Below are 17,518 nucleotides of genomic sequence, written 5' to 3'. Positions count from 1 at the left end.
CAGCTACCATATTTAAATACCTTTGCTGAAAGCAACTATCTCAAAAAAGGCAATTGTATTCCTGGCACAACTGCCCAAGCAAAAAGCAGTTTATCGAAAAAGGGGGAAAACTATTAATACTGAGCTATTTCCTAGCCTATCTGGAAGTTTGTGTCTCAGGAAGAAAAAAAATATTTGCATCAATTTAAAAATACAGCACTGCAAAGAAAGACAATTTGTTGTACTTCACAGAATCACAGAATGGCTGAGGTTGGAAGGGACCTCTGGAGACAGTGTAGTCCAACCCCACTGCGCAAGCAGGGTCAAGGTCAAGTACAGCAGGTTGCTCAGGGCCATCTCCAAGGAAGGAGACTCCACAACCTCTCTGGGCAGCGGAAGTTCAGTATGTTGATTCCTTCTTCCCAAGAGGATGGTAGGGATTATACACTTCCACGTGAAATATAATTTTAAACGGTAAATAAACTCATAGTTATGTTTGGAATATGGCATGCAACACTTCTTTAATCAATGCTAGAAACGGTTAAAATCCTGTTGTGTTCAACTGTTGAAATGCATCACCAGCTACCATATTTAAATACCTTTGCTGAAAGCAACTATCTCAAAAAAGGCAATTGTATTCCTGGCACAACTGCCCAAGCAAAAAGCAGTTTATCGAAAAAGGGGGAAAACTATTAATACTGAGCTATTTCCTAGCCTATCTGGAAGTTTGTGTCTCAGGAAGAAAAAAAATATTTGCATCAATTTAAAAATACAGCACTGCAAAGAAAGACAATTTGTTGTACTTCACAGAATCACAGAATGGCTGAGGTTGGAAGGGACCTCTGGAGACAGTGTAGTCCAACCCCACTGCGCAAGCAGGGTCAAGGTCAAGTACAGCAGGTTGCTCAGGGCCATCTCCAAGGAAGGAGACTCCACAACCTCTCTGGGCAGCCTGTGCCAGTGTTTGATCACCCTCACAGTGAATTTTTTTTTAATGTTTAAATGGAATTTCCTGTATTTCAATTTGTGCCCATTGCCTGTTATCCCTTCATTGGGCACCACTGAGAAGAGCCTGGCTCCTTTTTCTTCACTGCTTCCCATCAGATATTTATACACACTGTTAAGATAGTTCATGTCTTTTTACATGTTGGATATTACCCATGAGCTCATCTCTGTTACTGAGTGCTAATTTTAGCAACTGTTCACATCACCAAAATTATTATTGCTAGAAAGTTATTTAATGGCAGTGGTTACTAAAAACTGTGGCAGTAGAGTCATGTTTTGTAGGTCATTTCTGGTTTTTTTTTCCCTTAAAATTCTCAAGTCATATGAATTTTTTTTTTTTTTATTTTTAATGCCAAAGGCATGAGAGGAAATAAAATTATTATTAGCTATTAGCAGTTGAGAATGAAAGCCTGAAGTTTGTCTCTTACATTTACTGCAAAACATGTTCATCTCTCAAATTTCATTTGCTTCAGAGATACTGAAAATGAGGGATTTCAGAAATGCATTAATTATTATGAAATCTTATGCCATGAAAAAAATCTATTCAGCTAAAAATTTACTTTAAGGATAAATTACCCTTCTACTAGGTGAAACCAACAAACTTTTACAATGGCAGAAAATCCAGAAAAATGGTGGGATAAGTGAAGACTTCAGTGGCCAAAGCAATCTCCAAACCAGCTCTTCTGGGGACTCCCAAGCTATGCAAGTGACACTATCAGTTGGGCAGGTGTGATGAGGAAGATGCAGGAAAGGTATCTGGGAGATACCCAAGAGGGAGTTTCCTAAGGATACTCAGGTAATCAAGGAAAACTCAGCCCTTTCCTCTAATGCAAATTTGCTTCATGTCACTGCAAGTTGAAATGCAATTTTAACCTCCCTGTGCCATCTGAGACAAATAAAGCTCATCAACTGAATTTGGATTTGACAACACACTAGACTTCATCTTGGGAGAAGCAAGAACCTGAGTCCCATACAGAAATCATTCGGAAGTACGAGCGGTCAGTACCTATCGGCATATCTGCCCTACTGGTATAATACGTGGCTGTGATGTATAGGACACTGAAATTATTAAGAATCCCATTTTGAAGCCTTATGAAGCAGAAATTTGAAATAAAGATGCATTAATAATAATGCATTTCTGTCATCTCTAATCAGCATAGGCTGCAGAGACTTACATTATGAACAAATTAATTTTGTATGTTTCACTGCATTTGGTGAATTTATGTAACTTAAACCTTACTAAACTAAAAATACTACTTTTACCACATTGCTTCATTGATAAGCCCGCCAATACTGCTCACTATCATTAAGTGGAAGTGCCCTACGTAGTTTGTAAATACATCCACCTGTGAAGAACAAATTAGGGTAGCCAGCTTTCAAGGTAAGAGCTGCTTTCTCTTTGTCCTCACAGAATGTTTGTCCTTAGTAAAAACTAAAAGAATCAAACCTGGCCTCAGAGGTAGAACTACAAACTTCTAATCAGTGTTACTGAATAAAGATATTATCTTATTAATGAAGATGTTTCTGGAGCAGCTTTTGGAAGAAAATAACGTGGGCACCCACAGACATTAGAAATAAGCAGCCGCTACCTGCAAAAGCTGAAACTGTGCAGCTGTTCATAGACAAGAAACAGGAGCAGTTATCAGTAACATGAATGACACCTCAAGGTCACTTCAGAGTACTTAAATGCCAAATATCTTCAAAGTATTCCTACACACAACCAGAACTTTGTGTGTAGTTTTAACCCTGCTTAGTTTCGTAGCAGCTGAGATACTGAATACCAGAGTAGATAACCAGATATCTCCAGGAAAAGGGAGCATGGAGCCAGCTCCATTGGCACTAGATGCCATCTTGAAATGTATTTTCCAGTCAGTCAAGCATTCCATTAGCAAATTCACACCTAAAGTCTTTGGCAAGACAGGAACATTGTACTTTCTTGCTCTGGGTAATTACACAGACTAAGTGAATTTGACAGCCATTTTGGTACCTGGTAATATGCTTCAATGCACGCTAACTGTTTTGTGTTTAAAACTGAGCAAGGCCAGCACATATGATTAAGAGTGGATATCTGCCTATGCTGGGCACTATTTCATGAAAGTCAGGTTTCTGTCACAGATCTAAGGCAAATATTACAATTTAAAGGAAAGAAATGAGGACATCAATACATTGTGCGTTATTGGAGATGTACAGCCTTTATAACACGGTGGCTTTCACTATGATCTCTGGGTTTTCTATGTCCTTTTTGCTTTGGACCATTCTCAGTTCCAGCTGGGCTGAGTTTGGTTTGTTTCCTTCTCCAGCTTGTGCTAAAAAGATGACATCAGAATGTCATTAAAAACAGCAGTATAAAAGAAACAAGTTACATTGTTCTGTTACCCCACTATTTTTTCTACCCTCCTCCCCTCTCCAATCTCCCTTACTAACCCCTGCTAAAGGCTTCCATATGGTGGAAGATCCAGGTCAGCACTGTGATTTCTTATCACCCCTGTTCTGCACCTCTCTCCAGGAAAGAAACATGGCTCTGCTGTCATTAGAAAGTGACGCAGACATGCTCCGCGAAGCCACAGATCCCATCTGGATCTCCTTAGGAATTGAAAGACATGGGAACTCCAAGGGGAGGGAAGCTGAAAAAAATCGTTCCTCACATGGCCAACACAGCAAATAGACAGTTTATTATTAGTTGATAAACCCCTCTCAATACTAAACACACGCAGTTAAAGGGAAAGTGAGTGAGCTACACTTAAAACAGAAGCACTCTTGCATGTCAAACTCGGCATTTCCTCAAGTTCTTCCACCACTGTTTTGTAAAGCAGTCAAGTGCAGTCAGCCTGACTGTAGTCCTACTACAAGCTGAATAGTGACATCTTCAGTCAGGTGTTATCAAAAATAGGCTTGGAGGACAGAGTGAGGAACATGCACTGACAAGACTACCAAGCTCTCATTCTGTAAATTCTCTGGCTGCTTCTGCACTGAGGGCTGCCTTTAGCCAGGAAACCCAGAAAGCTCTTTGAATGTTTCTTCTGATGCAAATCCAGACAGAACAAGGGAACAAGAATTGAATGAATTACCTTTTGCACTCTTAATGGTCCTTTGCAGAACATGTTGCATGGCTGACACAGTCTTTTCACATGCCACCTGCATTAACATAATATATTCAGGTTTTAGTAAAATTTCAGCTGCCTAGTTTAATATTATTACTTCAAAACCACTGCTATTAAGAGGCAAACATGACTGACAAGACGCAAACAGTATGACAACCATGTAATGTAGAGTTTGGGAAAAGAAAATTTAGACTCCCTTAATTCTCCCGAAACAGGTATTTGAAACCATACACCCATATCGAGGGCTCTATGTGCTTAAGGGAAAAAAAACAGAAAAATAGATCTGATAAATGATTTTCAGTGCTTATTATAAAGTGAGGGTAAAAAATATTACAAACATGCATGCAGTCTCTCTCAGAACATCTTATCTGGTAAAATTACAAAATCCATGTAACTGAAATGGGACCGTCCAAAGTTGTACAAGCTGAAATGTTTTCGCAAAAGGGAAGTTCTGCTTTTTTTCCTCTGAAGGAAAAAAAGCCAAGACAGAAGAGAGTCTTTAAATAATGTCATAGATTAAAAGTAATAAAGAAAAGAAACATAGTCTAAACTTGCAAAGAGACAAATAACTTCTCCCATACCTTCAAATTGTTTGGATGCTTATGTGTCCATGCCAAAAGCATAGCAGCGAACAAGTCTCCTGTTCCAACAAAGACAGCATCCACTTTAGGAGACTCCAGTCGAATTCTTTGTGTCATCTTGGTACCATCTGCTTTAGCTACAACACAGATAGACAGTTAAGTAACAGACCCAGCAATTAATACAGTAGCATTTACTATAATTTAAAAGTGACCACCAGATTTGAATTCCTTTGTTGTTTGGAACGTGAAGATGCTAAGGAGTATTGTAAACTTCGTACCAGCTCTTTTAAAAGATGCAACCTTTCAAAACTTTGCCAAATTGGGATAGCATTTACAACTTATATACTGTATGTACTTCCCTTAAGAGGAAGCAGGTAGCTAGCACCTTCATTTTCATGAAAGATTGAGAGCCACCTATTTTCATTTAGACAGCAGCAGCAGCTTGCTCAGGAAACCGCATATTTATGGAGACTGCTGAATCCTAGATGGGACATCCCAAACCATAATCTAGAGTATCTCTGGGTTGTACGGAGGCACAAAGGCAGATGTAGGCATCCGCAGAGAATATCTGATCCATGTGCCATATTGTAATCACCATCAGAATGACCAGACTTATTCCAGACCTGGCATGTACTGAGTGCTAAGACCCACCGACTGATTCTTAGTGGAATCTGTTTTAAATATCAAGAGTTTTTCAGTCTCTCAGCAGTCCAGAATGTGATGCCCACATTTAGATCCCTTAGACAAACAAGAAAACGAGATCATATACCATCCCACATAACTATGCCCTTCTCAGGTAAAAACATTCTGTGACAGTCCAAACACACAGTGAATCTTGGTGATGGTATAGAAGGGGATATAAAGAAGCAGCAGAAGGACATTTTACAACCTATCAGGGGAGGAACAATCTACTAACAGGACAGTGTAACTTTTTTCAAAGAAGCATTCAAACATTCAAAGTTCCTGTTTTACACCACTACTGCTTGTCAGGACCACCACTAGGGGCTTTAACAACCCTGATCAACTTCACCTAGGACATCCTCCACCCCACACCCTCCTTGCCCAGGAGCTGCACAGAAGCTCAGGCCCAAGCGCAAGCATCCTTGCCTGAGCTATATTGTAGGTGTACCTGTGTACAGCCCTGCTGTCCTGACTTACTGATTGGATTTTCCAGATTAATCTCGGACCTGGCTTGCCTTACCTTTCTCTGATGATCACTGGACCTGTCCGCCATCACCACCCCTGTTCTGCCCACCTTACTCAGATACTGTGGGCCTGTGCCGTGTTGGTGAGGGCAGTGCTCTGCCTGTGCTATGATCATGCTCAGCTCCCAGCTTGTCTTCCCTCATGGAGCAGCCCCATTCTTACCACTCTCTGCTATTACTGTAGCAGAAGTAGTTCACTTAGGGATCTAAGCTCCTTCCATGCGCTACAGATGGGTCTGATGAAACTACTTCTTAAAAAAAAGTATCTGAAAGTACAGAACAGGGTAAAAGAAAGCACAGTTTAACGAAGGAGTTCATGACTGACTTACTTTTTCTGTGGCTTCCCAGAGCAATTAGGTAGTCGTTTCCCAGAGGCGCCTGTAGATCTGAGCTTGTGATCACCACAGTCTCTGGTCCCATGGCATGGAGCATATCCATTACCTTTCCATGTGCAAAAAGGCAGGAATCAGTGACTGCAATGTGTGTTGATTAAACCTTGCATCATTCACAGTACTGAGGATTTTTGACAAGCACCTTATTTTGTCATCTTTTGTAAAGAGAGAAAACAGCTTCCACTCAAAGAATTCACTTGAATTAGGGGAATTAATTTGAAATAGGGGAATCAAAACATCCGTATTTAAACGTACACACTTGTTAAAATATACAAGCATCTCTGTATTATTTTTGGATGCTCCTCTGAAAAGAATACTCTTTCAGCTGTGATCAGAATTTTTGTCTGTGTCATGTTTTCAGAACATATTATCAAAAGAATAAGAGAACAAATATACAGACACATGCACCTGAGCTGGCATCTTGAAACACTTGCTAGAAAGCCAAGAACTCCAGGTCATGAAGTCTTATTTAGCTACTACTTTAAGAGTTAGCAAAAACGAAGAGTTAAAGAGCTAAATCAGAGGCACAAGCGTGTCTGTCTCAATCTTCTTTTCTCATTCTGTTTCAAACCCCAAATTACACCTGTAAATTATGTACCTTTGCAGGTGTATTTCCACTCTCTGTGTTCCTCACTTAAACTCATTAATACTCTACTGCTGACATCACAATTGGTTGCTACAGAAGTGATTTTGATTTCACAGAAGAAAGAATGACTTCAATAATGAGTTTAGCATAAAACACAGACAAAATATTAATTTTCCCAGAAGAGTTTAACTAAAAATCCTCTCAGGCTAGCTATGACTCATGAGCAACTGAATGATAAGGATTTATTTTTGCTATTTTTTAATTCTCTATTGCTTTTCTTTCTTGTCTAAGCCTCCAGGTTTCTTCAACTGTCAGACCTCTTTGCACAGACATCGGCTAGGTTTTAAAGCAGCAGTAAATCCACCAGCATATGCTGACATAATCAACCTGTGAAGTAACATTGAACTCAATTTCATTTCTCAGTCACAATTCACCAAGAACCTAATCACCAGTATTTCTAGTTGTAGGACTTAGCCTCTTCTACATTAATATTACATCATATTTAATTTTATGTTAGAAGACTATACTGTCGTCACTAGTCTTGCTAAAGAAATGAATGAAAGCATGTCACCATGGAAATCGATCCCAGAATTCCCACCACCTCCAAAGGGGACAAACTCCAGCATGGATTATTAGTCAGAAGTATAGACCTATATATGACATGCAGCTGCAGAGACAGACAGATTAAAATATAATATCCTGCAAGCAACTATTTTAAAAATGTTTCCATTCCTAAGTTTAATTCCATCTTTTTAAAAGAGATTTTTAAAAACCCATCACAAATAAGAGCTATCATACGACTCAGACAGACTGTCAGAAAACTAACTTGTAAAATTGTTTAGCACATGCAACTCGCGTTTGCAGCCGAAATATGCAAACCTAAAACTAACGGCTGCTCAGCTAACAGTGTTGTTCTCAAGACCGCGGTTCCACTGGCAAGGATGAGAATAGAAGAATTGAGTTATAGTTAGCAGCTAGCGGCATGAAGCACAGTTCATCACTCTCACCCAGCACACTGGGGTAATGTAAAACTGGGGGGAGGAGCGGAATTAAAAGACCTGAGATCTTTGGAGCTGCTTCCTGCTGTGAAGAGATGGTAATCTACCCATTTGCATGACGTTGCTGGAGGAAAAAAAAACCCAAACATTTGGGCTGACAGACCCCAGCTACTCTCCAGGGTGCCACTGCAGCTGCTGTTTGTTTAAAGATTTTGTGTTCCTTTGAAGTTCAAAACCAAACTGGAAGAAATAACATTAGTCCATTATGAAAGCACTTGATTAGTCAACAAAATAAAGAGCTCAGCCATTCTCAAGACACCATTAAAACCATATTCCTATTTTGTCCTTCATCACCAAGCCCTGCAGCTTTTTATTTTCTTCAGTTTGTGGAAAAGGGTAAATCCTTACACCTCAATGCAGTATATTGGCAGACCATTTATAATCTCTGTGTGGTGATGACAGCAGCTATCAATGCCGTGGATTTGTCTGTCTTTCACCAGGAAGTACCTGAAGGCCATCACTCCCAGTCTGGTTTCTCATCTATGCAATCTATCCTTCTGCAACCCAGGTCTCATCCCCTTTGAATCAATTTAAGGAAGAACAACAGAGCACCAGCAAACACTCTCAGGAAGAGATTCAGAGTGTATTCAATCCATCCTTGTAAGAATCTGCTAGTAAGCTCTCTTCCTTGCAAACAATCTGTATGGGAGAATGAGAAACGGCTGTCCTAACACTCAGTATTGCTGTTGCACGACTCACATGCGGACAGTAGAGGGAGCGACTCATGCAGGTTTCTAACGCCCAGGGTCACCCGGGGTTTTCACCCCAACCAGCGCATTTCCACAGCGCTGACAGGGTGCGGTTACTTGCCATGTGTGCTGCTGCTACCCTTCTTACACTGCAGGAAAATAAGCTCACAGAGATCTACTCATTACCACTGTAATGCCTTTATCTGTAGTTCTTTCGGGAAGTTTCTTCAGAAGTCTGACACTAGAACAAAAACTGTTTTGCGCCTGGAATGCACAATCTTTAATGATAAATGGAGAGAAAGGATAGAGGCCAAAGTGACTTCAAGGTTAAAGACAAATGGCAAACGGCAGCATTGCAGGCAGGAATAGAGAAAAAGATCTTACACATCCTACCCCTTGGCTACTTACCTCTAAAGCTTCTTTTTCTGTGTGAATCTTCCTGCCTGTGAGTAACCTGAGAATGAAACAGAAATCTTAAAAGAGCACAAGTTCCCCAGGCAATGACTGCTTTGTTTACTGCACCATACAGGCCCAAACGATTTGTAGCTACATGGTCTGCTGTACCAGACCACTGTCTTTAAAAGTGATATATGCACAGATACACAGTGCTTCTGTGTCCTAACCTGCCTCCTGTAGAGATCCCTGTATCATAAAATTCCCTCACAAGTGTCTTCTCTCTATCTGCCATGTAGCTGCTCCCTCCCCTTAGGGGGACAGCCTGTGATATATGACAACAGATAATCTCCTGACCAAAGAGAGCTATGTAGACAGGACGGGCAAGAGGCATTTAAATTCTTAACTCCTATGAGATGTTGCCATGGTGGTATTTCTGTATCTACTTTTGGGGTTCTGAGTCAAACTATTTCAGTTTTGATATTCTGACATATAATAAAAATTTTCCTAGGAATAGGTAAGGATGGGGAAGGGAAGAGAGGTATTTTTTCAACCTGCCCTAGATACAGGCTTCTGCAGACAATGAAAATGAGAGACCAGAGAAAACAAGAGAAATCTTTTCCTCACATAACTCCCAGATTTTTTATTTGTTTCAATATGGAAGAGTTGGAGGTTTGCTGAAAAGTACCAGATACTGAAACAGCTAAAAACCCAACACATACATATATACAGCACTGTATTGAGACAGATAAAAGAATGGGTATCACTCTCCCCTTCTTTTATCCCCAAGTTGATTTGGCTATAAAAGGAAGTAAGTACTTACTCAGCTTCAAACTGGTTAGGAGTAATTATATCAGCAACAGGTACAACTTTGTCCCTGTAGACGGGGAGAAGATCCTTGGGCACATACTAGGGGAGAAGAAACAGTATCAAATGTCGTCAGCAGCATCCGAGATGTGGGACTGCAACTCTCCTTCCCTCAAATACCATTCTGCTGTCACTGAGTAACCTAACAGCTCCCCGTGTACTGTTATGCAGCAGTAACTAAAGTGGCAGTGCAACCTTCAGCTGGTGACAGTACAACCAACAGCCCTTCTTTCACTGGAGGCGATGGGAAGCACTGCAAAGCAGACAGGCCTGAACTGGCAGTGTTAAAAGGAAGTGGTGCCTGGATGAAGAACTTTCGGGTTCTCTCTCACCAAGGTGTACACAGCAGCGTGAGGAAATACAGTGTCCCAACATGGGGAACCCTTTCTCACATCCTTAACTCCAAAAGAAACTACTTTGTTGTTGTACCAACGGTACAGAGGGCGTTTGCTGCAGCACCGTGTGCCCACATTGATTGTGTTGCACTGTGGAGCTTAGGAACAAGTTACATCCACGTTATGCATTATTTTGCCTCCTTCTTTCAGTGCAGTATTTCTAGGGTGTGCTGTACATCAATATGTGTGAACAGGAATCAGATTTGTAATTTGTTCAGTACAACTTAATCTATGAAGCAGTTCTGATAAGTACATTAGAAGTATTTTGCTTGTGTTGCATCCAAGTCTAACAAAACACAAGCATACTTCACTGCCTGCAGAATCAGCAGTGCCCTTTCTGCCTGTCTGTTCCATCTCTATCCCATCTTCATTAGCTAAATATGGCCCATCAGCAAAGGGAGATTGGTTATCTAAGCAGGTGACATACACAAAGACGTAACAGAAGCCCACCAGCCTGTATGCTCTTCAGACTCAAAGCTGAAAAGCATCAGCTGTTTTTGCACACACTGGAGCTCAGCTAGGAGTTCAGGTTAGACAGGTACATGGGTCACCTCACCTTCCTGAGTCCTGCTGTAACTCAATTTAACAAAACCTTTAGTAAAAGTTTATTGTTTACTAGTAGCTGATATTCTTTGGCAGAACCCCACTTGCTAAATCAGGATTAAAATGCCCTTTTGTCCCCGTTTTATTTTCTCTGTTAGTCTCATAAGTTACGCAGGGCAGGGTATGTATACATGTGCTCGTGTGTTACTGTCTCCCATTCCAATTGTATCAGCGACAGGTACAACCCCACCACAGTGCTGACCACTAGGTGCTACCAGAACACCTGTCATACTGATACTGAGCTCACTCATGCAGCCATGCAAATTTATTACTAAGTGCTACTTCATGTGATGTTTTATGAGCAGGTAAACTGTAAAAAGATACAAGGACAAAGAGGAATTCATAGTGCATGACTAGTTAAGGTAGAAGAAAACATAAAATATCGTTAGTGCTGATGTCTTCCCACATTGTATTTTTACTGAAATTATTTGCTAGTTTTGATCAAAAAGGAATGTTTCTTTGTCAGTATGCCGTCTGGTATTGGCATACAGATCCTTTCTGTCACTGATCACAGCCCAATGCCTAACAGCTGTTGGATCTCCCACAAAGTAAGTCATCTTAATTTAGGTTCAAGTGGTATGTTAATTCACACGATCACTGACAATGCCAGCCAGGCTACCAGCCAAAACAGAGCTCTTGACAGAAGATGAGGGAACTCCAGCGTGACAACGAGGGGGAGCAGAGGGATATTTTCCTGCAGACAGGGTCTGTATTCCACCTGTTGTCTCAGCAGAGTTAGAAATAATCTCAGGGCTATGCAGCCATCATTCTTCGCAGATACTAAACTCATTAAAATACAGGAAATTAAAGTACAAACTTAATTCATGCTGGGATCCAAAGCCACACTTAGGTAAAGTAGCTTACTTTTGGTGTTTAAAAATTAATAAATCTTTATACATCTTTATATAGTAAATATTCACTATACAGAGAATCCAAACAGGTAAGTACTAACCATAGAGCCTTCTCCATTCCATTTGTCACCCATCACTGGATCACATACTGTAACAGAATAAATCTAGCTTTAGAAATGGGATACAGTTACAGAGGCCCTGGTGGGAGGGAAAAGTTTTAGGTAACAGTAGTGGCTATGTAACAGCACTGAGCACCTGATAGCTTATATACTGTCACAGCTCTTGCAGCACACTCAACCTGAGTTGCTGGTGGCTGCCAATTCTGAAAGAGTAGGCCATGTGTCTCAAACGATTGTCAGAGGGTTGTAGTCACCCTCTCCCACCTGCTTCCATGTTGTTATATCTGAAAGGAATGAGGATGAGAGGGTCTGACTGCTGGGAGTAAAGGGGCTTTTGTTACATAAAAGGCAGAGAGCCCTCCCCTTCACTCCCCAATGCAAAACTCTGGAATAGTAGTATGGTGGGGAAGAAACGTGGGAGAAGCTAATAGCTGTGAAAAGAGTCCTATTTCTACTTTAGCGTAAAAAGATACATGCCAAGCGTACACACCAAAATGCTGTGTGTACACATAAAAATATTATGTGTATTATAATGAAACAAGAAGAAAACTCATGCCAAAGTACACTAACTCATACTTGGTGTAATAATATTAACATACATTTGGCATAGGTTCTGAATCATCAGCAGTATTAACAACATATTCCATGTGCCCTCAGTTTCCAAGTGAGGATGGAAACAGCCTAGCCTTGTACTTTACAAAGGAACATTGTTCATTGTATTAAAAGAGCTTTTAGCAAGATAAAAAAGAAATACAAACCCAAAGGTATCAAATCAATGTCCAATCAGTATTTAAGGAAGTTTCTATAAGTAAAAAGAGGGTAATTTGTTTTACATTTTAAAAGTATTTTCCTTACATTATAATCTATTTATTAAATACAAAGGATCTTAGAAGCCCAGCTGTGTTCTCACCATCTGACCACTTCCTTCCTGTTCTATACAGCTAGAAGTTTCTTTCTGCTCATGCTCCAACAGAGTTTTTAGCTTTCACTTACTAGTACAAGGAGAACCTGATAATGCAACAGTGTTAATAAAAGCTAAAAAGCAACAAAACCCAAGCTCATGAAGATATTTCTGATATATTTTTCTAAATGAGAACTGTGCTTTGTTAATTTTAAGTCAGATATCACTCTCCGCAGTATTACACCACGCAAATCGTGCAAACCATTCTAGATGTTTCCTGACCACACAGCTTACTGTTCCTGAAGATGACAGGCTCAAACCACAGCTTTTTATCCCACTAAATCCCCACTGACTTTGCCCTCTCACTCTAAACATTTTGCTCAATTCAAGCCTACGCTGGTTATGTTCAAAAATCCTGAAACACTCAGAGAGTCAAGAAGGAAAGAGGAGAATCTCTTCTCACAGGTTTAAGCCTGACATGAAATGTTAATGACAGCAGTTGCTAGAGTCTGTTGCTCTTTGAGTGCTCCGAAGTAATCTTAGCAGAGGGCACCAGAGTTAAAAAAGTCTTGGAGTTTAAGCTAAATTATGAAGCTTACAAGGCACAGTAAGACACTTCTGGGATGTAACATGGCAGGGCAACACGGGAGAGTCTGTCCTGCTTTTGACTGACTTAGAAATCAAGGAGAGGCTTCAGCTATCAGCACTTAGAGCCTATGCCTCTGAACTACAAACAGCAGCAGCCGGCTGGGATTTTACAAGCCTTTCTTTGACACAGACAATCAGTCCTCAAGGCACATTCTCCTTTGGACAGCATAATGCAAGAAACATACTGAAAGGCATAAAATCAGAAAGATAAAAACCCAACTCCCTCAACGCTTAAGCAATGCTGAAACGAAATTTCACTGGAGCCCCAGCTGGTCCCAGCCAGATCAGAGCACAAGATGGCTGTGAAACGCTGACTAACATCAAAACAGCGTTTTCATCCTGAAACGTGAAAATGATGGGCATATACAGTGATGAAGCAGAAAGGATTATAATACACATCCTTACCATATACTAGGTTAGAATTCTGTTGCTTCAATTCCTGGACAATATCCACCACCATTGCAAGAAATGATGTGTCTCTTGTATACCCTTTGGGAAAAAAAGATACTTTTGAAGTCTATTTTCATGAATGCTTTTTTTTTTTTTAAATTTTGAATAAGAATGCTGCATACTTCTCATTCTTTGGAACATGCATTTTTAGAACAAAGGCATTTTAGTATTTCATTCAGGTATAATAGGTGGAAGACAAATTCAGACAGCGCTTGCACAACTACAAATACAACCTTAAAAATCCATTTACTAAGTATGTTATATATGAAGGGCTCATACAACTTCAAAATGCCTGAACACATATACAAAAAGGTCAGGCTGAAAGGGAAAAAACATTCCTTTTCTTCATAACAGCAGTCCAAATCAGTATTATTTATCATGCAGTACGTAAGAAATATTTTAAATTCCATATACTTTCCTCGTACTCTGGTTTGAAGGAAGTTTTTTATTATTATTAATGTTGTTGCTGATATAGCCCAACGCATTAATGCAATAGAGAATTGATCTTGAATATTTTAGAGCAATGTACCAATATACCAATATACCAATAAAATTCCTATTTTTAGGCTTAGCAGTGGAATAAGCTGGAAAAAAGTTTTATTATATCTCAAGACCCTAATCATAATAATAGCACTACTATATTCTTACTTAATCATTAATGTCTTTATTTTATAGATGTTTATTTATATATTTATGTATTAACTTTATTTACGACATTTATTAATTAATAATTTGATTTTCATTGATTTTAGTTCATTTAATAGCATTATTTTTAGCAAGATAGCTTTTTCAAACCTTCAGCTTGGAAATGTCCACTATACTAAAATATTTAAAAATATATTTTGGAGAAAATTGATCAATTCTTAGAAGTTGCAGAGAAATGGAAAAAGCTTCCAAGAGTTTGGGCCAAAATGTTTTGTCTTATGTCTATGAAATGCTGACGATCAGGCAAAAAAGCCAAGCAAAGATTTTTGTTTAAAATGACCTGTGATGGTAGATTGGCTGAAAAAAAAAAAAAACACCCAGAGTATGATTAGTATTATTGACAGAGGTGTTTCAAAAAAATTACACTGAATTGGAGTTTCTCTCTTACCTTGAGTGTTTTACTGTAAATGAAACAAATATATGAAGATCTACAAGTAACTAACAGTCACAAAAGGTTAATGAAGTGTTATTTTGTATAATCAGCCTAAAGATAATAATTTCCATCTCAGCCAAGATATCTACAGTCATCAGACACACACTTACAGTCAAATCCCCTCTGCTGACAAATTAATTTGTTTTCAGTGTTTGAATAATCATATCCAGGTTGTTGGAGGCACAAAGTACAGTTGTGCACTACAGTGAATGGCTGTTCCTGTTTGAAGAGAAAAATCTGTCTTTTGGCCCTGAATGAAAAAAACCCTGAATTTTAAGTTCAGCCACAGCACAACTGAACACTAAAACACAGTGTTACTAGATCTTAAGAAATTAGTGCCATTTCTACCCATGCCTTCTTTTTGTCCATACTGAAAATGGCTACACTGAATGAGATTTTTAAACAAACATCAATAACACACCAACCCATCTACCCACAAATCCTATTTTAAAAGGCATATTAATAAATATTCCTTTTTTTCTCCAAAATTTCTTTTTGATGAAGATTTCTATTTTTGCTTCTACCATTTTTAATCTCTTACATCCATTTTGCCAGTACAAGACAGTGATAGGAAAGGATTTGGGGTCTCTTCCAAGAGTTGAAAGTAAAATAAAAAAGGAACATTTCAGCTGAAAGAATACTCAAACATTATTTACAAATTTTGCATACTCACATCGCCTGAAAACTCCTACAATACAGTGTGCTTTTCCTGGAAAGGTCTTCTCTGTGAGTTCTTTCAAGGAAAGAAAGGGTGTTTGTCTAATTCTCAATCACAAAGAACCCATTTATGCGGAAATTAATTTCTTAACCTTACTTTAGTCTGTTTTCTATTTCATCTCCTTTACTTTGGAGATATTCCCTGAAAAAGAACTGACAATAACTCTTAAGACATGCCACACCCTTCAAGCCAGAATGACTGCTTTGGGTTTGTAATCCATACACTTAAAGTCTCCAGTTTTCCCTGTGTATAAAGCACCTTCCTCGATGTGGAAGTCATGAAATCAGTCAAATCTGGCAATATATTTCTGTTTACTTTTAAAAAGTGACTGTTCACTGCTATAAAAATTAATACTGTAATCTAAACCAGATGCATAGCTCTTACCGAGGTGAAACCCAATCAGTAATCTACATTTGAGAAGCAGGAAGTGGATGAGAAGCAGTTTTTAATAAAAACTGCACATAGAATCTCTCCTTTCTATAAAGTATTCTACAATAAGTTCTCTCTGCCTATATTTACCAACACTTTGCACCTAGTGGAAAGCAAAGGAAAACACTGCACAGTCATTATGTCCTGCAGAACTGTAACCACTCAGAGGACCTACATAGTAACGAGAGCAAAAAATCAAGAGATAATGAGTCAAACCCCAAATCCAACCCTGCTTATACTTTGCTCTGTATCCAAAGCACTACTCCTTAAAGATTAAGTAGAAAAAACAAGGACAACTGTATAAAATCTATAGTAGTGCAGAGTGCCAGTACTGCAAATTTAGGAGAAAGGGTTAAACTCATGTCTTCATAATAAATTTTAAAATAATACTCTGACATTCCTCATCCTTTTTTCAGTAGAGGCACTCCCAAAACATTAATTAAACCTGTACATGACTGGCCTGTACAAGTCCGTAAACTATACAAGGGGATGAATTTACCCATCCAGTTACAACCTTCAGGCTGGAGAACTGGCTGTTTCAAACTAAAAAGCATGAGCAATTGAGACTATAATATACAAATGAAAGTGCAGGAGGAATCAAAGGAAGAAAAATTAATTGCTTGGTTTGGAATAAGGAGGGATATGGTTTATATTTCTTTACTTTTGTTTACATCTCATGGGAACACCAAGGAACAAGCTCTTCTTACCTGTGAGTACATAATCATACTGGTTGACCTTGTTCAGCTTAAGTCCTTCATACAGTTCATGAAGTTCATCTGAATTTAACACCTGACCCTTCCAGTGGGCATAACCTGCAAAGTAAATACCAGATAATTTTTCAAGAGCTAGCTTTTCTATTTAGGATCACACAGATTACACACTTGGAGGGACCATATCAGATATTAGCACCAGAAAGCATTTCCACCTCCTCTTCTGTAAAACGCTGTTATTGAATGAAAGCTGCTGTCAGCAGAACAGTTAACGTGCTCAACTACTTCTTAGCACTTCTGTTTCCCAAAGGAACTAGAGTGACTACACTGGAGTTTGAGACTGTTCATTTATCAGCAAATCAAGCAGAGCACACACAATATCCTGAAAAGTTTTCCCATGGAGCCTATACAACTATCCCTTTCCTGTGTGGAGGGGGACAAATGTATGTTTTAGACTTCACTGGAGCAGGGTGTCAGTATAATCTATTTTTGTTATTTTATACTATAAAAAAAAGAAAAAGAAAAAGATTGACAGCTAGATGACAAGCTTAAACAGGCTTGTGGATCTGTCAGGACTCAGTCATGCAGCACTGCTGCACCCATCAGATACGGCATTCACTGGGACCTGCATGCAATGAATAGAGTCACCACAGCGGAACATTGTCATGGATACTCTTTAAACATACAATGTCATCTGACA

The 17,518-nt window shown here is 39.2% G+C and overlaps 1 protein-coding gene across 1 annotated transcript; it reads right to left on the bottom strand.

Moving 5' to 3' along the window:
• Positions 1 to 3,159: 3,159 nt before the first annotated feature.
• PDXK (pyridoxal (pyridoxine, vitamin B6) kinase) lies at positions 3,160 to 16,920 on the bottom strand (the record flags this gene model as incomplete). The annotated part of the gene is made up of 9 exons (XM_009578224.1): positions 3,160 to 3,290; positions 4,053 to 4,119; positions 4,667 to 4,803; positions 6,201 to 6,312; positions 9,005 to 9,050; positions 9,813 to 9,898; positions 11,807 to 11,853; positions 13,779 to 13,862; positions 16,816 to 16,920. Coding segments are annotated over 9 exons (797 nt in total), but the record flags the coding sequence as incomplete, so codon positions are not given.
• Positions 16,921 to 17,518: the final 598 nt, after the last annotated feature.

The sequence above is a fragment of the Fulmarus glacialis genome, unplaced genomic scaffold, assembly GCF_000690835.1.
Source record: "Fulmarus glacialis isolate BGI_N327 unplaced genomic scaffold, ASM69083v1 scaffold7755, whole genome shotgun sequence".
Taxonomy (NCBI): domain Eukaryota; kingdom Metazoa; phylum Chordata; class Aves; order Procellariiformes; family Procellariidae; genus Fulmarus; species Fulmarus glacialis.
Note: the sequence above shows the minus strand (reverse complement) of the source record. Positions and strands in the feature narration are given on the sequence as shown.